The following is a 27,147-nucleotide window of genomic DNA, read 5'->3' as shown; positions in this document are numbered from 1 at the left end:
CATTTCAAAGTAACTTACAAACATCAGTATACTTCATCCCTTCACTATAGCATACATATCATAGAGTTCAAAATTTTTTCCCTGTCTTTTTTTTTAGGGTAAAATTTACTTACGGTGAAATCATATATTTACTATATATAAATATAACACTTAACACACACACACACACATATATATATAATCTTTATATTTAAAAGTTTATAGTGTTATGTTTGTGTTCTCCTAAAATTCATATGTTAAAACTCTAACCCCCAATGTGATAGTATTTGGAGATGGGGTCTTTGAGAGGTAATTAAGGTTAGATTAGACATGCAGATGGGGCCCTCATGCTGGTATTAGTGGCCTTATAAAGAAGAGAGCTCTCTCTCTTTCTCTCTCTCCCTCCCCCTCTCTCCCTCCCTCCCTTCTTTTCTCCCTCTTTCTCTTCCTCTCTCCTTCCCTTTCTCTTTCTCCCTTCCCCTCTCTCCCTCCCTCCCTCCCCTCTTTCTCCCTCTCTTTCTCCCTGCATGCATCCACTAGGGAAAGACCATGTGAGGATATAACAAGAAATCTGCAACCCAAAGAGAGAGGAACCAAATTGGCCAGCACCTTGATCTTGGACTTTCCAGCCTCCAGAACTGTGAGAAAATAAATTTCTATTGTTTAAGTAACCTGACCCTGTCATTTTGTTATGGCAGCCTAAGCCAACTAAGACATAGTGTTATTAGGAAGCCACTAAGGCAGTTTGATTACATAGACTCTTAAAGATCACTTTGGCTGAATGTGGGAAAAGGAATGAGAGAGGGCAAGAATAGATGCAGGAAGACGAGATAGGAGGCTGCTATAGTAGACTGGGCCAGAGGTGGTCTTAGCTGACCTAAAGTCATAACAGTAGAGGCCAAAATAAGTGAAGGGGTGCAAAAAATATTTAGGAGATAAAAAGAGACAGGATTTGTTGGTGAGAAAGAAGTAGAAATCAAGCATCATGCTCAGATTTCTCACTTGAGCATTTGCTGGCTGGTAGTACCACCATTCATTGAGATAAGGAACAGAGAAGAAGAAGCAGGCTTTTATTTGAGGGGACAGGGATTCGGTTTTAGACATATTCAACTTGAGATGCCTATGAGGTTTGATACACATTTGGATACATATATCTGGAGCTTTGAGGACAGGGCTAGAGATAAACCTAGGGAGTCATCAGCATGAAAATTATCATTTAAAGCCACAGGAATAGTTGACATTGTGTAGGAAGAGGTGTGTGAAGGTGGCCTATGTCAGACCTCTGAGGAACATCAAGATTTAAGGAGTGCATAGAGGATCAGGAGTCATCTAAGAAGACTGAAAAGAAGTAAGAGAGGTGCAGAGTCACAGAAGCCTTGAGAAGATGGTGTTTCCAGAAACAGGGAGTTAGGGGCGCCTGGGTGGCTCAGTTGGTTGAGCAGCTGCCTTCAGCTCAGGTCATGATCCTGGAGTCCCAGAATCAAGTCCCAAGTCAGGCTCCCCGCTTGGCGGGGAGTCTGCTTCTCCCTCTGACCCTCTCCCCTCTCATGCTCTCTCTCACTCTCTCTCTCTCATATACATAAAACCTTGAGAAAAAAAAAAAAAAAAAGAAACAGGGAGTGAAATAAACCAAACGTCTAATGGCATTTGGTGAAGACAACTTAATGAATCCCTTCACAACAGGGATGATTTTAGTTGCTTGACCAGAACTTCTGAAATCCATTGGCCGTAGGCTCCTCGTCCACCAGACCAGTGGTTTTCAATGCATGGTCCCCAGAATAGCAGCATCAACATTGCCTGGGAAATTTCAGAAATACAAATTCAGAGCCTCATACAGACCTACCCCAGATTTAGAAACTCTGGGGTAGGGCCCAGCAATCGGTGTTTGAACAAGTCTTCTTGGTGATTGTGATACTCTCTAAAGTTAGAGAATCACTGCACTAGACAGTGCTTAGGTAGCACCTGACAACCATTCCTTTGGGAAACAATCCCTCTTTGGATAAATACAATTTCCCGTTGGACCCGTCAACACATATACCAAGTTGCTGGAGCATGAGCAACAGGATTTTTGTCAATAACCCACATTTATTGTAACACAGATCCTATCTTGATTTTAATGTTCCTACACTACAACCAGCCAACTACCTACCACTTCTCCCTCTATGGGGTATGTCTTTCTTTTTACCTTTATAGCTTTGCTCATTCATAACATCTAATTATTCCTGGCGTGTGCTACCTCATGGCTTCTCTTTGTGCATTTTTTCAAGTTTCTGATCCTGCTACCAACTGTACAAGTGTCTAAATCTCACAGTGTAAATTCCTGAGTGACACAGATTGTTGGTGAAACTGCCAACTGGTACATCTTAGGAGTAATTTGGCATCATTTATCGAAACAGCAGAAACATCACCTTTGACCCAGTAATTCCACTTCTAGGAATTTATCCTACAGACATACTGCACATGTGCACAAGGAAGTGGGGCCTCTGTGCCCCACTTGGCCACAGGCCAGGCCACCTACCCTCAGTCAGTCGGAGGCCAGGTCCCTCCCCTCAAGGGCAGTTAGTGGACGCGGGCTCAGTCAGAGGCCTGTTCACACCTCACTTCACACTTGGCGTCGGTTGGAAACAGGTGGGGAAGCCCTCTCAGTCTCAGCATCACGCAAGCACGCCCGCAACACCGGCTCAAGCCGGCTGCGACTTGATTTTTCTCTCTCCTTTTTTCCTCCCTAGGAAGGGAGGACGAGTGCCCCCTGCCCCCGCCTAGCACAGCGCCCGCGGCCCTGACCCGATCTCCCGCTGCCCGCTGCCCGCCGCCGGGGGCGGGGCGGGGGGGGGGGCAGGCTTAGGAGGGGCGGGGCGGGGCGGGGCCGGCTGCCGGGGGCGGGGCTCGGGGCGGGAAGGGGCGGGGCCGGCGGGGTGATGGCTCCGGTTGTCGCCGCTGCCGCCGCTACCGTCGCCGCTGCCGCCTCAGCAGCAGGAACCGAAGTCGCCGCCGCTACCGCCGCCGCCGCCCGGATCGCCGGCCGCCCGCGCGCTGCCTCGGCCGGGGCCCGCAGCCATGGAGGACTTCATCGTGATCTCGGACGACAGCGGCTCCGAGAGTTCCGGGGGGGCCCGCTCGGGCAGGACGCGAAGGCTCCGCCGGGCCCTGTCCCGGACCCCCGGAGCACTGCCCCGCCGGACTGTGGTGAGTGAACGAGCCGCCGCTCGCCAAGCCCCGCCGCGGCGGGAGTGCCGCCCCGGCTCGGGCCGCGCATCTTCGCGCCCCCCTCCCCGGCTTGGCCCGCTGTCCCCTGCGCCCCCGCCTCCCGCCCCTTGGCGCCTCACAGCTGCAGCCGCTTCCCGCCTCGCCGCCCGCCGGCCTCTCCCGCCCTGAGGAGCGCCGCTGGCCTGGGCCACCGCCGCCGGGCCTCCCGGGCTCCCCGCTCCAGCCTCAGCGGGCCGGGGCTGGCGACTGCCGCCGAGCACATGGACGGCGTCTGGCGCGCCTGCGGCTGGGGGTGCGTGAGCCCGCTGCAGGCGGCGGCCTCAGGCCGGGCCGCGGGCTCCCTTGGACCCGGGGTGGGGGGCGGGGGACTGAAGGGACGCGGTCCTGGGGGCTGTCCCGGATCTCGAGGCAGGGCCGCGGGAGCGTGTAATTGTTTGGCCTGTGGTGGGTACAGATGTGTGCAGGGAGGTAACAGGAGCCTGGGCTGGGAAAGAGGGAAGCGCGGGCCTGAGCCTGAGCCAGATGGTGGCCGCGCTCCAGGGCCTGGCAGCCGAGCGAGGGGCCCGATTTTGGAGTTGTGCAGGAGGGCGATTTATTTCACTTAGCAAACATTTACCAAGCTCTAAAGGAATAGGGAGGGAAATATCTTGCTCTGTTTCTTTTTCCCTCGAGCCCCTTAGTCTTTGTCCTTCTTCCTGAGATGGTGAATGAAATATCTACGGTCCCTGCCTTTCTAGAATCCTCCACAGATATTTACTGAACCCCTAATGTGGGCTAAATGTGCTAGGCCCTGGGGATACTAAGGAGAACACAACATCCGTGGTCCCTCTCATGGAAGGTGATATATTCAACAAGTGACTATTGAGTATTCAAGGGGTGGGAGGTGGACAGGCTTTCTCTCTATCAGAAGACTCTCAACATCAGACTTCAGCAGTCTTCCCAGACTCCTATGGCCACACCCCCGAAATAAAAGCATTCTCATGCTGGTGTTATTTGTATAGATCTGTAACCAAGAATTTAAGGAAGACACCTTTCTTCATATGCAAATACTCCTTCAAGACAAATCTCCTAGCTTCTGCTCCTCCAATCCCAGCTAGTTTGCAGTCCCTAAGTCTCCACTGCGAGCCCCTTCTGTTTCCCAGGTATAATGCTAAATGCTAGGTGGTCATTACAAAATGAATGGCATGCAAAACCAATTAACTTATAGTCCTGTGTAGCCATGGTTCAAGCATGAAGGATTCTCAGTAAATCTCAGTTAAGAATTTAGATGAGATGGACAGAAGAGATTTTCAAAGTAGAAGTGAGCCAACTTGGTAAGTGAATAGCAGTGTGTAGGACGTAATAGACCCACAGTAAATATTTGTTGGATGAAAGAATGGTTGAAGGAAGAGAGGAGAGAGAACAGTTCAAATGGATGTTTGATTAAGTGAGAGCAAGTACAAGAGTAGGAGCAAGCTTGAGGCAGAAGAGATGCTGCATTCAGTTTGGACCTCAGAGGAGAGGACTCTGGGACTCTGGAGAAAAGTCAGGACTGGAGAGATTTGGTAATCATCCAAGTAGAAAAGAGTCCTGAGGGTCGAATTGTGACTGAGATCAGCAAGGAAAAGACTAAAGGGAGAAAAAAAGGTGGGAGGAAAAAATACTGCAGAATAACTCACAACTGCCTTTCCTCCTAGTTCTTCCTCTTTCCTATTGTTTCTTCTCTCAGTCCTCCTTAAACTTTGTCCGTCTACCAGCTCCTTTTCCTCCCAGGTACTGTCCAACTTCCCTCATCCTGGCCCAGCTCCCTTCTTCAAGTGCATAGATGTCATCCTTATCCCAGTCTGTGGTGTCTCTTGTGGCCCTTCACACACATACGGATGTGTGCTCAAACTGCTCCCCTCCCCTCTGACTACCCAACCAAGCATTTTCATCTTGAGCCTTTTGAATAGTAGCCAGTGTAAATCTTGCTTCTCCATATACTTACTCCAATTTTCTTAAAAATTCCAGGCTCGTTCTCCTTTTATCATTCGTGCAAATTAAATAGGGCAGTAGGATAACCATGTAAAAGATCAGAGGCAGTAAGAGACTTGCAAGGTTAGAGCCTAAAGCTCCTTTGTCTAGCTTTCCCTGAAGACCCTGCGGTCAGGGAGACCTCTTCAAATCAGGATCTCCCCCACAGCAGCTGCAAGAGCTTTGACAAGTTCTGTCACCTCTCTCAGCTTTTGCACTTGAGAATATTGATACCTGGCAGGACCATTAGAAGGTTTTTAATGAGGCAATGCAAGGAGAATGCCTAGTATCAATGATAGCTTTTGCTACACTTTGTGTTATTTTTCAATCAAGCCTAACCTTCTCAAGCTTGGCAGACAATGAAATAAAAGAAACAAGTTCTATTTATTTATTTTTTTCTTTTTTACAAATATTGACTGAGAAAACAACTTGCTTGAATTCAGGAAATCAGAAAACTATCTACAATACTGTAGTTAACATTTCTGAACTCCTGGTTCTAAACCTGGACTCTAGTCTTCATTAAGTTTATGAAGTGTGTCTGTGTTTTTCATAATACTTAATTGCTTTTTGTTTCCCATTTATAGACGCCGAACCTGTTCAGATAGTTTTTGTTGACCTAATTACAAAAAGTTTAGAAATATATGTAGAAGAAAATTAAAATTCCTGTTAATCTCACCATCCAAAAAACACCAACCAGTGTTGACATTTTGAAGTATGTCCGTCCAAACTTTTATCTGTAAATGCCCGTGTGCATTCATACATACCCATGTATGTGTCTTCCCCGTATGTTTTTGCAAAAATGAAATTTTGCTATACATGTGGGGTTTTCTAATTTTTTTAAAAAGATTTTATTTATTTATTTGACAGAGCGAGAGAGAGAGCACAAGCAGGCGGAGCGGCAGGCAGAGGGAGAGGGAGAAGCAGGTTCCCTGCTGAGTAGGGAGCCCGATGCGGGACTCTATCCCAGGACCCTGGGATCATGACCTGCGCGGGAGGTAGACCCTTAACCGACTGAGCCACCCAGGTGCCCCATGTGGGCTTTTCTTTTAAGATTTTATTTATTTTTAGAGAGAGAGAGAGCTGGGGAAGGAGCAGAGGGAGAGGGAGAGAATCCCAAGCAGACTCCACGTTGAACTAGGAGCCCAACACAGGGCTCGATCTCAGGACCCTGAGACCATGACCTGAGCCGAAACCAAGAGACGGATGCTTAACCAACTGAGCCACCCAGGCACCCGTACATGTGGAGTTTTTTAGCTTGCCTTTTAATACACTTTTTATCTCTTGCTGCACCAATAAATACATGCCTCCCCAATATTTTTTTTTTAAAAGATTTTATTTATTTATTTGACAGAGAGAGAGATAGCGAGAGCAGGAACACAAGCAGGGGGAGTGGGAGAGGGAGAAGCAGGCTTCCCGCCAAGCAAGGAGCCCAATGTGGGACTCGATCCCAGGACCCTGGGATCATGACCTGAGCCGAAGACAGACGCTTAACGACTGAGTCACCCAGGCGCCCCCCCCAATATTTTTTTTAACAAGGAGGAACTTTTTTTTTAAAGATTTTACTTAATTATTTGAGAGAGAGAGAAAGAGAATATGAGCGGGGAGGAGGGGCAGAGTGACAAGTAGGCTCCCTGCTGAGCAGGGAGCCCAACAGGGGGCTTGATCCCAGGACCCTGAGATCATAACCTGAGCCACCCAGGTGCCCCTCCTCCAAAATATTTTTAATATATTTCATTGTACAGATTTATAATTATATTTATAACTTCCTATTAAAGGATATCATGCTGACATTTCTTTTTTTTTTTTTTTAAGATTTTATTTATTTATTCATGAGAGACAGAGAGAGAGAGAGAAGCAGACTCCCAAGGAGCAGGGAGCCCGATGCGGGACTCGATCCCAGGACCCTGGGATCATGACCTGAGCCAAAGGCAGACACTTAACCATCTGAGCCACCCAGGCGCCCCATGCTGACATTTCTAAACTTTCTTTGTCATAAACAACACAGTATAAAGTCCCTCATAAATAATCTTTGTACCCTTGTTCATTTGCTTGTTAAAGATAAGTTCCTCTTAGAAGTGAGTGTGAAGTCAATAGGTATGCCCCCTTTGAGAGCTTTTGATATATATTGCCAAATTTCCTAGAGAAATTGTGCGCCAATTATATTCTTACCATACTCTTTTCTCCACTACCTAGTCACTCCCAGATATTGTCAATTTTTTTTGGTAAATATTTACTGAACACTTACTATATGCCAGGCACTTGTAGGTGCTAAGAATACAGCTGTGAATAAAACCAAGTCCCTGCCCTTGTGGAGGTTCTGTTTTAGTCAGGGGGAGACAAACAATAAACAATCACATAAATGTAATGTCAGACAATATACATGTATATTGTATACAATATACAATGTCAGAGTGTTAGAAAGAAAAATAGGCATTTTTGTTCTTTTAATCTTTGCTGATATGATAGTCAAATTCTGTGAGCTGTCCTGGTTTTAATTTTTTTCTTTGGTTGTGAGTCATTCTTTCAGTAAATACTTATTGAGCACATGCTCTGACCCTGGGGACCAGAGGTAAACAAGGTAACAATGGGCCTACATTCTAGGGGAGAAATATAAGTAATAAACAACTATTAAATAAGTGACCAATGTAATAGTAATTTGAGTGGAGTTGGGAACATTAGATGTGTTTTCAAAGAAGGCCTCTCTCTGAAGAGTTAATATTTGATCTGAGAACAAAATGACAGAACAGATTTGTTATGAGAAGATCTAAGGGAATTAGGTAACAGCAAAGGGTGCAGCAAAAGCAAAGACTTGGAAGTAGAAATGGCATGACTAATTGGAGGAATCGAAAGGCCAGTGGGGCTGGAATGTAATGAGTGGACAACAGAGTCCTAAAAGATTAGAAATAGGTGGGCTAGGTCATATAGGGTCTTGTAGACCACAATAAGGAGTTCAGATTTCATCCTTATGTAATAAATCTTTGAAGGGTTTCAGGCAGAGGAATGACATAACCTGATTTATATTTTAAAAGGTGACTTTAGCTACTGTGAGAAGATAGTACTGTAAGGAAGGTGACCATATAATTTAGTATCCAAATGGGAATCCTTTTGCAAATGAAACGGGGCACTGACTGGAGGGGATGTCAAGCAACAGGTAAAAACTGGAACTGTCCCAAACAAACCAGAATTATAGCCACCTTCCTGTAAGAGGACCAAAGTAGAATCAGGGAGATCATTTTTTGAGGTTGCTACAGTAGTCCAGACCAAAAATAATTGTAGCTTGGAATTGAGTGGGCTGGGATACTGGAAGGATTTGGTAGATATTTAGGAAGTAAAATCAAGTCCTGAGAACTTGGATGGGGATAGTGAGGGAAAGGGAGGAATCAAGAATGATGCCCTGGTTTTGGCCTGAGCCACTGGATGCATGTTGTTGTCATTCATTGAAATGAAGACTTGAGGAGGAACAGGATTGGAAGAAAGATTCAAGAGTTCTGTTTTGAAGGTGTTTTAAGTTAAGATGCTTATGGAATAGCCAACTGGAGATGCAAGGTATATTGTTTGTATTGAGTTTGGGGGCCAGGGGAGAAGTTCTGACTAGGGACACAGATTTGGTATCATTGGCACATAGATTGTAGTAAAATCATTGATCTGGATGAGATCATCTAGGCTAAGAATCTACAAGAGGAAGACCATCCTGAACTCAGGGATAGGGCACACCACAGTGTCTACCTCAGGCAAGGGAAGGAGGAGCAACTAGTGAGGTTGGAGATCAGAGTGTGAGCTGGACATCTCTATCACCAATAGATATGTTGGAGATATATATATTTATATATATATATATAGAGAGAGAGATACTGTGTGTGTGCATGTGAAAATTACCTATTCTCCTATTGGGGTGTTATTTGTAAATTTTCCTTACATATTAAAGACTTTTTATGGGTTGAATTGGGTCCTCCAAAAAGATATGTTGAAGTTCTAACCAGCACTACAGAAATGTAACCTTATTTGGAAATGGGGTCGTTGCAGATGTTATAATTCAAGATGAGGTCATACAGAGTAGGGTGGGCCCTTAATCCAATATGACTGCTGTCCTTACAAGAAGACATGAAGACAGAGGAAGAACACCATGTGACAGTGGAAACAAAGATGGGAGTTGCAGCTGCAAATCAAGGGATTCCAAGGATTGCTGGTGACACCAGAAGTTAAGAGAAAGACTTGGAACAGATTCTCCCCTAGAGACTTCGAGGGAGCATGGCACTGCAGACAGCTTGATTTTGACTTTTAAGCGTCCAGAACTGTGAGAGGAAGAATTTCTGTTGTTTTAAGCTAGTTTGTAGTAATTTGTGCTAGGAAACTAATACAGCCCCCTGTGCCATACACATTACCTTTTTTCCCCCATTTTTGACTTCTTTTGGTTCCTTACAGAAGTTTTATTTTCTTTTTAAGATTTTATTTATTTATTTGTCAGAGAGAGAGAGTGAGCACAAGCAGGGAGAGTGGCAGGCGGAGGGAGAAGCAGGTTTCTCGTTGAGCAAGGAGCCCAATATGGGACTCCATCCCAGCATCCCAGGACCCTGGGATCATGACCTGAGCTGAAGGCAGACACTTAACAGACTGAGCCACCCAGGCATCCCTTTACGGAAGTTTTAAATTCTTATGTAGTCAGTCCTATCACTTTTTTCCTTAGAAAGGCTTTCCTCTTAAGATTACAAAAATATTTTTACATTTAATTTATTAATCCACCTGGAATTAGTTTCAAAAAAGGGATAAAACAGTAATCTAATATTTTTCTTTCCAGATGGTTAGCTATTTGTCCAACATTGTTTATTGAATTTTTTACTCTTTCTACCCAGTGGTTTGAAATATTACCTTTATCAAATGGTAAATTTTATATATTTTTATGTCTATTTGTGGACCTTCTCTTCGGGCCTTGGTACATGCTACTTTAATAATAAGCAGAAGAGGGGCTTAGAAGAGCCTAGCTAGCTCAGTCGGTAGAGCACATGACCCTTGATCTCAGGGTCATGAGTTCAAGCCCCATGTTGGGCATGGAGCCTACTTTAAAAATAAAAATAAATAATGATAATAAGAAGAAACTCTTCATTGCTCTTTTTAGAATTTTTTTTTTAAAGATTTTATTATTTAGGGGCACCTGGGTGGCTCAGATGGTTAAGCGTCTGCCTTCGGCTCAGGTCATGATCCCAGAGTCCTGGGATCGAGTCCCGCATTGGGCTCCCTGCTCCTTGGGAGCCTGCTTCTCCCTCTGCTTCTCTCTCTCTCTCTCTCTGTCTCTCATGAATAAATAAATAAAATCTTTAAAGAAAAAAAGATTTTATTATTTATATGACACAGAGCAAGAGAGAGACAGAGGGCAAGCACAAGCAGGGGGAATGGCAGGCAGGGGAGAAGCAGTCTCCTTCCTCAGCAAGGAGCCCAATACGGGACTTGATCCCAGGACCCCGGGATCATGACCTGAGCCGAAAGCAGCCGCTTAACCGACTGAGCCACCCAGGCGCCCCTCTTTTTAGAATTTTTTGACTAGTTTTTGTATCTTTATTCTGTCAGATAATTTTAAAATCATTTTGTCAACTTCCAAACAATTTCTACTTCTAAAATTGGGATTACAAACTATAGAAATCTATAGTTTGTGGTGTTTTACTTAATGAAGTTTTACACTTTTATATATGTATTTGTGCATCTTTTATCTTTATGGGTTTTTTCTTTGTTTTATGTTTAGAGAGATCTTTGCTGTCCTGAGATTATTCTCCTTTTATTTCCTTATCATTGTTCCTTTACCATCTCATTCTTAACATTTAGGTCTTTAATTCATCTGAAATGTTTTATATGGTGTGAAGTAAACTCACCATTTTCCATATACTGTATTGGCATATTTCTTTTTTTTTTTTTTAAAGATTTTATTTATTCATTTGAGAGAGAATGAGATAGAGAGAGCATGAGAGGGGGGAGGGTCAGAGGGAGAAGCAGACTCCCTGCCGAGCAGGGAGCCCGATGCGGGACTCGATCCTGGGACTCCAGGATCATGACCTGAGCCGAAGGCAGTCGCTTAACCAACTGAGCCACCCAGGCGCCCTGTATTGGCATATTTCTAAGACAGCACCAAATCTAAGATTTGCTGTCAACTTTTTTTTTTAATAAAATTTTATTTATTTATTTGACAGAGAGAGACACAGCAAGAGAGGGAACACAAGCAGGGGGAGTGGGAGAGAGAGAAGCAGGCTTCCCGCGGAGCTGGGAGCCCCATGTGGGGCTCGATCCCAGGACCCTGGGATCATGACCTGAGCCGAAGGCAGATGCTTAACTGACTGAGCCACCCAGGCGCCCTAGATTTGCTGTCAACTTAAGATAAACAGCTTTTCAGGAAAAAAGAAACTAACACATGAAATGTGAGACCAACTATTAGATGCACCCTGATTCTAGATGTATGAGGGAAACATTCTAGATGCTCGGGTTTATAATATATGATGTTAATTGTCTGGGAGTCATTTCTCAAATAATTATCTTTTCTCCACTTATTTGAAACAGATTTTTTTTAAAAAGATTTATTTATTTTAAAGATTTTATTTATTTATTTGAGAGAGCGAGAATGAGAGAGAGTACATGAGAGGGGGGAGGGCCAGAGAGAGAAGCAGGCTCCTCGCCGAGCAGGGAGCCCGATGTGGGACCCGATCCCGGGACTCCAGGATCATGACCTGAGCCGAAGGCAGTCGCCCAACCAACTGAGCCACCCAGGCGCCCAAGATTTATTTATTTTAGAGAGAGAGAGAGCATGCAAGCAAGCAGGGGATGGAGTGGGTGGGGGAGGGATAGAGGGAGAGAGAGAATCCTGAAGCAGACTCCGTGCTGAGCGTGGAGCCTAACTCGGGGCTCATCCCAGGACCCTGAGATCGTAATCTGAGCTGAAAGCAAGAGTCAGCTGCTCAACCAACTGCACCACCGAGGCACCCCTTGAAACACATTTTTAACACCAAATTATTTTACACACTTACGTCTGTTTCTGGGATTTCTTTTGTGTTTCATTGATTTCTCTATTCTCAGTGACAGAATTTTACTGTTTTATTTTTGCGGTTTGATAATAATTTTTGGTATCTAATAGAACAATTACCTCTCCTTATTTTCTTGGTGATTGTGTCCATTTAGTCCTCCAAAAGAATTTCAGAATCATTTTGTCAAGGATTACATTAGATCAGGGTTTCTTTGGGTCAGATAATTATTTTCTGTGGGAGGTTGTCCTGTGCACTTTGGTCTCTGCCCACTAGATGCCAGCCAGTAGCAGCACTTCTCTCCCGTGACTTGTGACAACCAAAAATGTCTCCACACGATGCCAAATGTCTCCTGGAGGGCAAAATTGCCACTGGTTCAGAGCCACTACATTAGATTTATAAGGTAATTAAAAAAGAATTAATATCTTTATAATACTGTCTTCCTAATTAGAAGCATGGTTTAACTTTCATTTTATGGGGTTTACTTTTTGGCAATCAGTAAAACTTTCTTTGAATCCTGTGCCTTTCTTATCCTGGAGCTAGTGTTTTGATTCTGAATGACTGGTTGCCACATAGGGTTGAGCATATTAATCATGGTGAGCCTCACAGAGTAAGAATAGCTGGCATTTATGCCAGATAGCATGTTAATTAAGTACTTTGCATGGATTAACTCATGTAATCTTCACTGCAGCCCCATAAGGTTGATACTATTATTATCCCTATTTGATAGATGAAGAATCTGAGGTAGGGTCAACCAAGTGCTAACTGGTAGAGCAAGTTTACCACCACTAGTCTCAGTCTTGAAAATCCTGAAAACCTCTTACCAGGTTTCCAAGGGCACATCCTCTGGAGATGCTAGAAATAAATGGATAAGTTGAAAAAAGCAAGTTACAAAATATAATTCTATTCTTTAAATGTGTCATTTTGTAAGAATAGACCCATTGGGGTTTTTTAATCCAAAAATTATTTTTTAAAACTCTATCATGTACTTTAAAATATTTTTAGGGGCGCCTGGGTGGCTCAGTTGGTTAAGTGACTGCCTTCGGCTCAGGTCATGATCCTGGAGTCCCTGGATCGAGTCCCGCATCGGGCTCCCTGCTCGGCAGGGAGTCTGCTTCTCCGTCTGACCCTCCCCCTTCTCATGTGCTCTCTCTCATTCTCTCTCTCTCAAATAAATAAATAAAATCTTAAAAAATAAAAAAAATAAAATAAAATATTTTTAAAAATCATCTTCTCTTTCTCAGTCCCTTCCCCCAAATATAAGTTCACTGTTGGACACAGCCATATCCCCAGCAAGTAGCTTAATGCCTTGAACAGAATTAGGTGCTCAGTAACTATTTATTCAAGGAGAAACAGAATTCTTATTACTGGTTTTCTAAGGAATCTTTTTTTCCTGGTAAGTTTTGTTACGGTTATGTCAAAATAACCTTGTGTAATGGGAGAGCCAAGGCATAAATATGGCACCTATCCCAGGCTAATTTTTTTTTTCCAGACTAATAAAGATTTTTGGAATGAAAAATATATGTCTATGTCTAGAGTAAAAGGCAAAATTCACCTACATTTTGAATTTAAAACATCAAATGCCAAACTAATTCAAATCTTAAATCAAGGTCAGCTCCCACGTAAGCCTCCATTAACAGCTTTATTAAGATATAATTCCATACCTTACATAAAATTCACCCATAAAATTCCCTGAGTTGTTTAAGCCTTACCACCATCTAATTTTAGAACATTTTCCTTACTCCAGAAAGAAACCCTATACTCTCGAATGGGTTCTCTTTGTTTTTTGTTTGTTTTAAGGTACTCAATCATATCATTTGAAAAATAAAATTTCCTCATTTTAAATTATAAAAAGTATTTTAAAATTTTAAATGGAGGTAACAGAAATTCGGGGCATCAGAAAAGAAACCCACCCCTGTCCATGCTCCTCTAGAGATAACAGTTTTTGTGTATTTTTCCAGAAGTTTTCTCTGTGTATACACAAAAATACATAAATGTCTAATGGAGTTAACTAATTTTTTTAAAGATTTTTTATTTATTTATCTGAGAGAGAGAATGGGAGACAGAGAGCATGAGAGGGGGAGGATCAGAGGGAGAAGCAGACTCCCCGCCGAGCAGGGAGCCCGATGCGGGACTCGATCCCGGGACTCCAGGATCATGACCTGAGCCGAAGGCAGTTGCTTAACCAACTGAGCCACCCAGGCGCCCCTATACTAATTTTTTTAACCACTAAATATATTTTAGGCATTAAATATATATATATATTAGTACCTTGGGGCACCTGGGTGGCTCAGTCAGTTAAGCATCTGACCGGCTCAAGTCATGATCTCAGGGTCCTGGGATAGAGCCCCGCATTGGGCTCCCTGCTGAGCAGGGAGTCTGCTTGTCCCTATCCCTCTGCCCTTCCCCCTGTTCGTACTCTTTCTCTCTCAAATAAATAAAATCTTTAAAAAAAAAAAGCAGCAGCAGGAGGGGAAGAATGAAGAGGGGGAAATCGGAGGGGGAGACGAACCATGAGAGACTATGGACTCTGAAAAACAAACTGAGGGTTCTAGAGGGGAGGGGGGTGGGGAATGGGTTAGCCTGGTGATGGGTATTAAAGAGGGACGTTCTGCATGGAGCACTGGTGTCATACACAAACAATGAATCATGGAACACTACATCAAAAACTAATGATGTGGGGCGTCTGGGTGGCTCAGTCGTTAAGCGTCTGTCTTTGGCTCAGGTCATGATCCCAGGGTCCTGGGATCGAGCCCCACATGGGGCTCCCAGCTCCGCGGGAAGCCTGCTTCTCCCTCTCCCACTCCCCCTGCTTGTGCTCCCTCTCTTGCTGTATCTGTCTGTCAAATAAATAAATAAAATCTTTAAAAAAGAAAAAACAACTAATGATGTAATGTATGGTGATTAACATAACATAATAAAAAAAAAACTTTAAGGCGGGGGTGCACCTAGGTGGCTCAGTTGGTTAAGTGCTGCGTTAGGCACAGATCATGATCCCAGAGTCCTGGGATCCAGCCCCATATCGGGCTCCCTGCTGAGCAGGGAGTCTGCTTATCCCTTTCTCTCTGCCCCCCGCCCTGCTTGTGCTCACGCTCTCTCTCAAATAAGTAAATAAATAAATAAAATCTTTAAAAAAAATAAAATAAAGGGACGCCTGGGTGGCTCAGTCATTAAGCGTCTGCATTTGGCTCAGGTCGTGATCCCAGAGTCATGGGATCGAGTCCTGCATTGGGCTCCTTGCTCAGCAGGAGACTGTTTCTCCCTCTGCCTGTAGGTCCCCCTGCTTGTGCTCTCTCTCTTTCTCTGACAAATAAATAAATAAAATCTTTAAAAAATAAATAAATAAAACTTAAAAAAATATATTAGTACCTCACTCAGACTATTGCCCATTTTGCCTACAGTGGTATTCCTAGTGCATAGCATGATTCCTGACACATAGTATTCATTCAATAAATATTTTATCAGCTGCATGTTATTCTAATATTCTAAAAACAGACAATTTATTGGACCAGCCCCTTACTGATTTTAATTTTTTTGTTATTACAGACTATGACATGATGCACTCTCTACATGTTTGTAGGACAAGTTCCTTACAGTGGAATTTTGGAGTTAAAGAGTAATATGTATTTATAATTTTAATATATACCATTTTTGTGGGCATAGTGTCATTGTTTATGTCGAGTATCGGAACCCCACAACTATGTTTGCAGAACTCCCATCTTTGGAGATACAATCTGTTTCTTCCTGAAGAAGCTGAAATGCCAGATGCATTCTCAGTCTTCAGTCTCAGACACCAATCAGATATACTTACTCCAAATTTTAAATTGGAAACTGGTGATGGGAAGAAGCAGAGTCGGTGCACTCCATTTTGGTGAGATGGCATCAGCAATGAATGACATGTGGCTATTAAAAGGTTCTGGTGGCAGGGTACAACACTGGTGCTGCTGGCCATACAAGCTGGGGTGATTATGCCCAGTGACCATGATACTGGGGTATTCAGTTGTGCAACATGGTTCGGAGCACCAGATTTTGGCTGTATAGATTCCAAGCTTGGTTTTTAGGCTCTTGTCTGGATTCTAGGAACTACCCATTATCCTTTAATAAGTTCCTTTTGTGGTTAAATTAGAAGGGGTTTGGGGGGGATTTGTTTTGCTTTATGCTTGCAGCTAAAACCACTGATTGATATATAGCCACCAGATTACACTTCCAAAAGGTTATAACGTATATTCTAAACAAACTATATATGAGAATACCTGTTTTCTTATACTCTGGCCAACCTGGATATTATCAAACTTTTTAGATTTGGCACAAATCTCATAGTCTAACATTTCAATTGTCTAGAATTTTGCAGAAAGGAAAAAGTCTTCTCAAATGGTTAGTTCATTTAATACTGTCGAATTATCTACCCAATTATATGAAAAACTACTTGTGTCATAAACTAAGTTTTGAGATAATTTGGACCTGTTCTCTGTATATTTTATTTACTCTAGCTCTGTATTTTATCTTGATATTTGGTAGGGCAAAGCCTCCTGTGATATTGTGATTTGTAAGATATATATATATATTTGATTATTCAGGTGACAAAATATGTATTTCTCATATATATTTGGTCTTCATCCATGGTTCTTGGCTCAAGGCTCTCAAAACCCTTGGAACTCCTTAAGTGATGAGAGCTTAAAGGTGTTCTTTGTTATGTTAATGAGATGACATTTGGAAAACACCTAAGGATGGGGCTGGTTACCAGTGAAGCCAACCATGTGATTAGAGGATTGGAACTTTCAGTCCCACCCCCAGACCTCCAGAGAGTAGAGAGGGCCTAGAGATTGACATCAATCACCAATGACCAATGATTTAATCACTTGTGACTATATAATGAAGCCTTCATAAAGACCCAAAAGATAAGTTTTGAAAGCTTCTGGGTTGGTGAACTCATAGAAGTGCTGGGAGAATGGCACACCTGGAGAGGGTTTGGAAGTTTGTGGAACTGAGCCCTTTACCTGTGGAATCTGATTCTGTCTCCGGGTAAATAGTGTCAGAGTTGAGTTTAATTGTCTGATAATTGCTTGTTGGTGTGGGGAAGCCTTTACAGAATGCGGTAGAATTGGATCCAGGAACGCTTTTCACCTCCCCACTTATCTTTTGTTTCCCCTTATAGTTTTTTGTGTTATTCTTGACCCTCTTCTCTCTCAGATGAACTTTTGAGTCATCTCATCCATTCCTTTTAAAAATACCATTGGAATTTTGCTTGGTATTTATTGAATTTATAGATTAATTTGGGGAGAACAAACACTTTTTTTAAACTCTAAAATTTTTAGGGGCACCTGGGTGGCTCAGTCGTTAAGCGTCTGCCTTCAGCTCAGGTCATGATCCCAGGATCCTGGGATCAAACCCCGCATCAGGCTCCTGCTCAACGGGAAGCCTGCTTCTCCCTCTCCCACTCCCCCTGCTTGTGTTCCCTCTCTCATTGTCTCTCTCTCTGTCAAATAAATAAATAAAATCTTTAAAAAAATATAAACTTTAAAATTTTTGTTACAAAAGTTACATGAGCAGACAATCTGAGTAGACCTATATCTATTAAACTGAATCAGTGATTAATAACCTTCCAAGTCAGAAAGCACCAGGCCCAGATGGGTTCATTGGTATATTATACTAAACATTTAAGGAAGAAATTATACCAATTCTCATAGAAGATAGAAGCAGAAAATATACTTCCTAACTCATTCTATGAGGCCAGCATTACCCTAAAACCAGATAGACATTACAAGAAAAGAAAACTATAGACTAATATCTCTCACTGAACATATGCAAAAAACCTCAACAAAGAGGATGCCTGGGTGGCTCAGTCAGTTGGGCGTCTGCCTTTGGCTCAGGTCATGATCCCAGGATCCTGGGATTGAGTCCCACATCAGGCTCCTTGCCCAGCAGGGAGCCTGATTCTTCTTCTGCCCTGCCGCTCCCCCTGCTTGTGCTCTCTCTCTCTGACATAAATAAATAAAAATCTTAAAAAATTAAAAATAAAACTCAACAAAGTATTAACAAACTGAAGCCAATAATGCCTAAAAAGAATTTACATCATGATCAAGAGGAATATATCCTAAGTACACAAGACTGGTTCAGTATCCAAAAATCAATTAAGAGTGGGAGGAATTAAGATGGCAGAGTAGTGGAGGGGACCCTGGGCTTGCCTCATCCCTTGAACACAGATTAGCTTCAAAATATCTTGAACAACTAGGAAGTCGATCTGAGGGTTAAGAGAACAATCTGCACAATTAGAGAAAGAGAATGTGGTGTCTGCGAGGTTCAGAGATGTGAATTGGGGAAGAGAAAAGCCAAGGTGCCACCGAGGGGATGGGAGCCCTTTTCACAGAAGACAGAGAGGGGGAGAGAGAGAGCAGTCCATCAGGTTCGCAGAAGAAAAACACTCCTCTAGGACCATTAACTGGGGAATCGAGAGAAACTGACTATGACAAGTTTTTTGCAAACAGTAGAGCTCAAATTCAGAGGTTTAAGAAATCCGTGCCATTCACTGGAGTCAAGTTGGGCAGGCAATGGTGCTCCTGGGGAGAGGAAGAACAGAGGCCCAAGAGCAGACAGCAGATAGTTTTGTTTGGGGATCTCCTGGGTCACACAGGGAGAGAATGTTCCCCTTCCTGGAGTACATTTGGAAGAGGGTATATTGCCTCTCCAAGTACAAGGGATCCAGCGGGTGCCATTGAGCAGCCATTCAACAGCAAGGGACAGAGGCACATGCTGAGGGCAGATAACCTGGTCGCAGCTTTTTGCTGTGGTTCGCCATAGACTCCAGGCACCTGCATGGCTTTGCAACTGCTTTTCTGGGACAGGGTGCTGGGTGCATTGCTGAGAGGCTCTCCTCCCAGGGAGGGAGTGAGTTTGCACCTTTGCCAGGTCCTTTAAGATTTGGAATTTTGAATCCCAGCCATGTGCCAGAGATAAAATACAGGAGAATTGTGGCACCAGGCATGCCAGTGCCCCGTCACAGACAGGTGGAGGGCAGGGATCAGAGGCTTGGGCCACAGGAGGAGAGATTGTTCACTTTTCTGTGAGGGCTTCCTGAGCAGCAGCAGCCTCGAGTTCCCCTCCCCAGCTGAGAGGGCGGGGTGAGACTATCTTCCATCCTCCCCTCCACCAGCACAGTTGGTCTTCAGTGAGCAACACAGTGCCCCTACTGGAAGCTGGAGCTGCTTACACCAAACCCACCAAACCCTGCCCCTCTGTGCCCTGCAGGGACATCTTTACTAGGGCAGGTCTGACTGAGCCAGCACAGCAGACCTGTCCCCCAGAATACCAGAAGGTGCCCCGCATGTACCAAGTCTACTGATCACAGAGTGCTCCGAAGAGTAGACGTCAGTTCTGGTGGAAACAGGACCAGGCTTTTCCTTTTTTCTTTTTCTTTTTCTTTCTTTTTTTTTTTTTTTTTGAGATTTTATTTATTCAGTTGAGAGAAAGAGAGAGAGAGCAAGCACAACCAGGGGGAGCTGCAGAGGGAGAGGGAGAAGCAGGCTCCCCACCAAGCAGGGAGCCCAACACAGGGCTCAATCCCAGGACCCTGGGATCACGACCTGAGCCAAAGGCAGACGCTTAACCAACTGAGCCACCCAGGTGCCCCCCCCTTTTTTTCTTTTTTCTTTGGAATCAGACTTAGAATATTTTGTTTGTTTATTCCCATTTCTCATTTTTTGGATCAGTCGTCGTTCTCTCTCTCTCCCTCTCTCCCCTTCCCCCTTCCTCCTTTCTTTTCCTTTGGGATCAGGCTCATGGTTTTTTGTTTGTCTATTTGCTTATTTTGTTCCTTTTACTTTTCTTTCTTTTTTGGACCAGGTTTGTTTTCTTTTTTTTTTTTAATCAGCCTTATCTTAACAAACAAATCAAAGCACACCTAGTTAAAGGCCCAAACACTCCCCACTGCAAGCAAGGAAGAACTCTGCAGATGACTGACCTGTGGGAAAGAGCAGCCAAACACAACAGCAGAGTTCACACAACAGACACCAGAAACACTTCCTGAAGAGCCAGGCCCTGGACAGTGTATGACCCCTTTTAAATATAGCATTACTCACAGGAGGAGTATTGATACATAGCAAGCTTTCATAACATGCAAAAGACAGAAACTTAACCAAAATGACAATATGGAGGAATTCTTCCCAAAAGAAAGATCAAAAAGAAATCACAGCCAGGGACTTGCTCAAAACAGATATAAGCAATATATCTGAACAAGAATTTAGAACAAGAGTCATAAGAATACTAGCTGGGCTTGAGAAAAGCATAGACACCAGAGAAACCCTTGCTGCAGAGATAAAAGACCTAAAAACTAGTCAGGCCAAAATTTAAAAAAAAAAAAAATATATATATATATATATATATATAACTGAAATGCAAAACTGACTGATCTAATCACAAAGAAGATGGAAGAATCAGAAGAACAAATAAGTGATATAGAAGATAAAATTATGGAAAATAAGCTCAAAAGAAGGAAAGAAAACTATTAGATCATGAATATGAATATAGAATATAGACTTAGGAAACTCAGTCCAAAAAGTGCAACAATATCCATATGAAAAAAGTCCCAGAAGAAGAGTGGGGGGGAAAAGGGGCAGAAGGTTTATTTAAACAAATTATAGCTGAGAACTTCCCTAATCTGGGGAAGGAAACAAGCATTCAAGAGAGGCACAGAGAACTCCCCTCAAAATCAACAAAAACAGGTCAAAACCAAGACATATCATAGTGAAACTTGCAAAGTACAAAGATAAAGAGAGAATTCTGAAAGCAGCTGGGGACATAAGGTCCTTAACCTACAAGTGTAGACACATAAGGTTAGCAGATTTGTCCACAGAAACTTGCCAGGCCAGAAAGGAGTGGCTAAATTGGAAAAATATGCAGCCAAGAATACTTTATCCAGCAAGGCTGTCATCCAGAATAGGAGAGATAAAGAGTTTCCAAGACAAACAAAAACTAAAGGAGTTCGTGAACACTAAACCAGCTCTGCAAGAAACATTAAAGGGGACACTTTGAGCAGGAGAGAGTGACCAAAAGCAACAAAGACTGGAAAAGAACAAAGACAAACTACAGGAACAGCAACTTTACAGGTAATACAATGGCACTAAATTCATATCTATCAACAATTACTCTGAATGTAAATGGACTAAATGCTCGATTCAAAAGACATAGGGTATCAGAATGGATTAAAAAAAAAAAAGACCCATCAATATGCTGATTACAAGAGACTCATTTTATTTATTTTTTTAAAGATTTTATTTATTTATTTGACAGAGAGAGACACAGCAAGAGAGGGAACACAAGCAGGGGCAGTGGGAGAAGCAGGCTTCCCGCAGAGCAGGGAGACTGACGCGGGGCTCGATCCCAGGACCCTGGGATCATGACCCAAGCCGAAGGCAGACGCCCAATGACTGAGCCACCCAGGCACCTGAGACTCATTTTAGACCTAAAGACACCTCCAGATTTAAAGTGAGGGGGTGCAAAACCATTTATCATGCTAATGGACATCAAAAGAAACCTGGATAAGCCATACTTGTATCAGACAAGCTAGATTTTAAACCAAAGACTGTAATAAGAGATAAGAAGGGTACTATATTATATAAAAGGGTCTATCCAACAAAAAGATCGAACAATTGGAAATATTTATGCCCCCAACTTGGGAGCAGCCAAATATATAAATCAATTAAAAACAAACTTAAAGAAACTCATTGATCATAATACAGTAATAGTAGGGGACTTTAATACCCCATTCACGGCAATGGACAGATTATCAAAGCAGAAGATCAACAAGGAAATAGTGTCTTTGAATGACACACTGGACCAGATGGACTTAACAGATATATTCAGAGCATTTCATTTTAAAACAGCAGACTACACATTCTTTTTGAGTGCACATGGAACATTCTCCAAATAGATCACATACTGGGTCACAAATCAGGCTTCAACTGGTACAAAAATATTGAGATCAAAGCATGCATATTTTCAGAACCACAATGCTATGAAACTTGAAGTCAACCATAAGAAAAAATTTGGAAAGACCACAAATACATGGAGGTTAAAGAACATTCTACTACAGAAAGAATGGGTTAGCCAAGAAATTAAAGAAGAAATTAAAAAATACTTGAGGGGCACCCGAATGGCTCAGTTGGTTAAGTGTCTGCCTTCAACTCAGGTTATGATCCTGGGGTCCTGGGATCAAGTCCCACATCGGGCTCCCTGCTCAGAGGGGAGCCTGCTTCTCCCTCTCCCTCGGGCTGCTCCCTCTGCTTGTTCTCTCTCTCTCTCTGTCTGTCAAATAAATAAATAAATAAATAAATAAATAAATAAATATCTCTAAAAAAAATAAATTTTAAAAAATACATGAAACAAATGAAAGTGAAAACACAACAGTCCAAAACCTTTGGGAATGCAGCAAAGGCAGTCATAAGAGGGAAGTGTATAGCAATACAGGCCTTCATCAAGAAGCAAGAAAAGTCTCAAGCACACAACCTAACCTTACACCTAAAGGAGCTGGGAAAGAAACAGCAAATAAAGCCTAAAACCAGCAGAGGAAGGGAAGTAATAAAGACTAGAGTAAAAATAAATGATATAGAAACCAAAAACAAACAAACAAGAACCACAGGAGAACAGATCAACAAAACTAGGAGTTGGTTCTTTGAAAGAATTAACAAAATTGATAAACCCCTAGCCAGACTTATCAAAAAGAAAACAGAAAGGACCCAAATAAATAAAATCATGAATGAAAGAAGAGAGATCACAACCAACACCACAGAAATACAAACAATTATAAGAGAATATTATGAACAATTATATGCCAATAAATCGGACAATCTGGAAGAAATGGATAAATTCCTAAAAATATATACACCATCAAAACTGAAACAGGAAGAAATAGAAAATTTGAACAGACCCATAACCAGCAAAGAAATTGAATCAGTATCCAAAAATCACCCAACAAACAGGAGTCTAGGGCCAGACAGCTTCCCAGGGGAATTCTACCAAACATTTAAAGAAGAATTAATACCTATTCTTCTGAAACTGTTCCCAAAAAATAGAAGTGGAAGGAAAACTTCCATACTCATTCCATGAGACCAGAATTACCTTGATTCCAAAACCAGACAAAGACCCCACTAAAAATGAGAATTACAGACCAATATCCCTGATGAACTTCAGCACAGAAATTCCCAAGAAGGTACTAGCTAATCAAATCCCAACAGTACATTAAAAGGACTATTCACCACAATCAAGTGTGATTTATTCCTGGACTACAGGAGTGGTTCAATATCTGCAAATCAATCAAGGTGTTACACCACATTAATAAAAGAAAGGATAAGAACTATATGATCCTCTCAGATGCAGAAAAAGCATTTGACAAAATATAGCATCCTTTCTTGATAAAAACCCTCAAGAAAGTAGGGATAGAAGGAACATACCTCAATGTCATAAGGCCAATATACGAAAGACTCACAGTGGGGAAAAACTGAGCTTTTCCCCTAAGGTCAGGAACATGACAGAGATGTCCACTCTCACCACTGTTGTTCAACATCCTACTGGAAGTCTTAGCCTCAGCAATCAGACAACAAAAAGAAATAAAAGGCATCCAAAGTGGCAAGGAAGAAGTCAAACTTTCACTCTTCACAGACATGATAATCTATGTGGAAAACCTGGAAAACACCACCAAAAGATTGCTAGAACTGATATGTGAAATCAGCAAAATATAAAATCAATGTATAGAACTCTGTTGCATTTGTATACACCAATAACGAAGCAACAGAAAGGGAGAAATCAAGGAATCCATCCCACTTACAATTGCACCAAAACTATAGAATACCTAGGAATAAACCTAATAAAAGAAGCAAAAGATCTGTACTCTGAAAACTATAGAACACTTATGAAAGAAATTGAAGAAGATGCAAAGAAATAGAAAAACATTCCATACTCATGGATTAGAAGAACAAATACTGTTAAGATGTCTACACTACCCAAAGCAATATACAAATTCAGTGCAATCCCCATCAAAATAATGTGAGCATTTTTCACACAGCTAGAACAAACAAGTTGGAAATTTGTATGGAACCACAAAAGACCCCAAATAGCTAAAGTAATGTTAAAATAAAACCAAAGCTGGATGCATCACAATTCTGAACTTCAAGCTATATTACAAAGCTGTAGTCATCAAGACAGTATGGTACTGACACAAAAATAGACACTTTAATCAATGGAACAGAATAGAGAACCCAGAAATGGACCCATAACTATATGGTTAACTAATCTTCAACAAAGCAGGAAAGAATATCCAATTGGAAAAAAGACAGTCTCTTCAACAAATGGTGTTGGGAAAGTTGGACAGCAACATGCAGAAGAATGAAACTGGACTACTTTCTTACGCCATACACAAAAATAAATTCAAAGTGGATGAAAGACCTAAATGTGAGACAGGAATCCATCAAAATCCTAGAAGAGAACACAGGCAGCAACCTCCTTGACGTTGGCTGTAGCAGCTTCTTACAAGACACGTCTCTGGAGGCAAGGGAAATATAAGCAAAAATGAACTATTGGGACTTCATCAATATAAAAAGCTTCTGCACAGAGAAGGAAACAGTCAACAAAACTAAAAGGCAACCTTTGGAATGGGAGAAGAGATTCGCAATCGACATATCAGATAAAGGGCTAGAATCCAAAATCTATAAGGACCTTATCACACTCAACACCCAAAAACCAAATAATCCAGTTTAAGAAATGGGCAGAAGACATGAATAGACATTTTTCCAAAGAAAACATACAAATAGCTAACATATATAAAAAGATGCTTAATATCACTCATCACCTCACACCTGTCAGAATGGCTAAAATTAACACAGGAAACAACAGATGTTGGCAAGGATGTGGAGAAAGGGGAACCCTCCTACACTGTTGGTGGGAATGCAAACTGGTGCAGCCACTGTGGAAAACAGTATGGAGGTTCCTCAAAAAGAGTTAAAAATAGGGGCGCCTGTGTGGCTCAGTCATTAAATGTCTGCCTTCGGCTCAGGTCATGATCCCAGGGTCCTGGGATCGAGCCCCGCATCAGGCTCCCTGCTCTGCGGGAAGCCTGCTTCTCCCTCTCCCACTCCCTCTGCTTGTGTTCCCTCTCTTGCTGTGTCTCTCTGTGTCAAATAAGTAAAATCTTTTTTTAAAAAAAGTTAAAAATAGAATTATCTCATGACCTAGCAATTGCACTACTAGGTATCTGTCCAAGGGATACAAAAATATAGATTTGAAGGGGCACATGCACACCAGTGTTTATAGCAGCATTATCAACAATAGCCAAATTTTGGAAAGAGCCCAAATGTCCATCAACTGATGAATGGACAAAGAAGATGTGGTATATATTTAATGGAATATTACTCAGCCATCAAAAAGAATGAAATTTGTCATATGTAACAACATGGGTGGAACTAGAATGTATTATGTTGAGTGAGAAAAGTCAGTTGGAGAAAGACAAATACCATATGATTTCATCATATGTGGAATTTATGAAACAAAAGAAATGAACATAGGGGAAGGGAAAGAAAAATAAAATAAGATAAAAACAGAGAGGGAGGCAAACCATAAGAGACTCTTAACTCTAGAGAACAAACTGAGGGGTGCTGGAGGGGAGGTGGGGGGGCATGAGCTAAATGGGTGATAGTCATTAAGGAGGGCACTTGTGATGAGCACTGGGTATTATATGTAAGTGACAAATCACTAAATTCTACTCCTGAAACTAATACTACACTATATTGTAACTAACTTGAACTTAAATAAAATCTTGGAAGAAAAAAAAATGTGGGGTGGGGAAGATGGCAGCAGAATAGGAGGATCCTAGGCTCACTTCATCCCATGAATACAATTAGATAACTATCAAATGATCCTAAATACCTCAGAAATTGACCTGAAGACTGACAGAACAAACTCCACAATTGAAAGTAGAGAAGAGGCCACATCGAAGAAGGTAGGAAGTGCAGAGACATGGTTTGGGACAGAAACAGATAGTGGCTGCTATAGTGGGGAAGGAGCCATGGTCACAGAGAAGGGTGAGCAACTGAGTAGGACACAGGGGAGCACAGAGGGAAAACGAATCCCATAGCTAGCAATTGACTTAGAAAGTGAGAGTGTCCAAATTTTATGAGTTCTTGCAACCATCTGGGCTTAAAGCCTGGAGTTTTAAAGGTCAGCAGCCTTGGCTGGGATAGAACCCAGAGGGCATTGCTCTGCTGTTGGAGAGAAGGCAGGCAAACAACCCACGGACATACAGCATGGAAACAGCAATCAGAAGAGTGCCTGGGGCATGCAGTGGGGAGTTATTAGCTCATCTTAGAGCGCATCCCAGAGAGACAGTGTCAGTGGAGAGACCCCTTCAGAAACAAAGGAACTGGCTGGTACCATTTCCCTGCCCTGCCCCTCACCATAAACAAAGAGCCCCATGCAAGAACCAGAGCAGTGTCAACACTCACTACCTAACTTGCTTACACCAAGCCCCACCCCCTACACACACACCAGTGGAACCACCCCTCCCAGTCACGCTTGCCTCACTCCCAGCACAGTGGCCTACCTTCCCGAGAAGACTGGCCCAAACCCCTGCTCACACTGTGTCTCCCAACTCAGGAGTTTTGAAGAGGATCAGTCCTGGTGCCAGTGGTGATGGTCTTATTTCACAAACGGGAAACAACAGAGCAAACCTAGCTAAAAAGAGCCATATTCAGGCCACAGACCAAACACTGCCCACAGTAGGCAAAGAGAGCCTCTGCAGATGACTGGCCTGAAGGATAAAGTACCAGGATAAAACAGAAGAGCATATACAGCACACATTGGAGACACTCCCAGAAGCACCAGGCCCTGGGGAACAGGGGACACTACATGGCAAGGCATTAGCACTTCTTCTTCATAAGCCCATTATCCTCAAAAACAGGAGAGATAGCTGCCTTACCTAACACAGAGA

At 42.6% G+C, this 27,147-nt stretch overlaps 1 protein-coding gene across 1 annotated transcript in view; it reads left to right on the top strand.

Annotated features, from left to right (window-relative positions):
- The first annotated feature begins 3,036 nt into the window (after nucleotides 1-3,036).
- The window catches only part of SIMC1 (SUMO interacting motifs containing 1), a 92,762-nt gene continuing 68,651 nt past the window's right edge, over nucleotides 3,037-27,147 (top strand). Inside the window, exon 1 of the mRNA XM_044916822.1 lies at nucleotides 3,037-3,165. Coding sequence (XP_044772757.1) covers nucleotides 3,037-3,165 — 129 coding nt within the window. The remainder of the gene's footprint in view (nucleotides 3,166-27,147) is intronic.

This window comes from Neomonachus schauinslandi, chromosome 7, assembly GCF_002201575.2.
Source record: "Neomonachus schauinslandi chromosome 7, ASM220157v2, whole genome shotgun sequence".
In the NCBI taxonomy this organism is placed as follows: domain Eukaryota; kingdom Metazoa; phylum Chordata; class Mammalia; order Carnivora; family Phocidae; genus Neomonachus; species Neomonachus schauinslandi.
The sequence above is the reverse complement of the archived record's forward strand: the minus strand, read 5'-3'. Positions and strand labels throughout refer to the sequence as shown.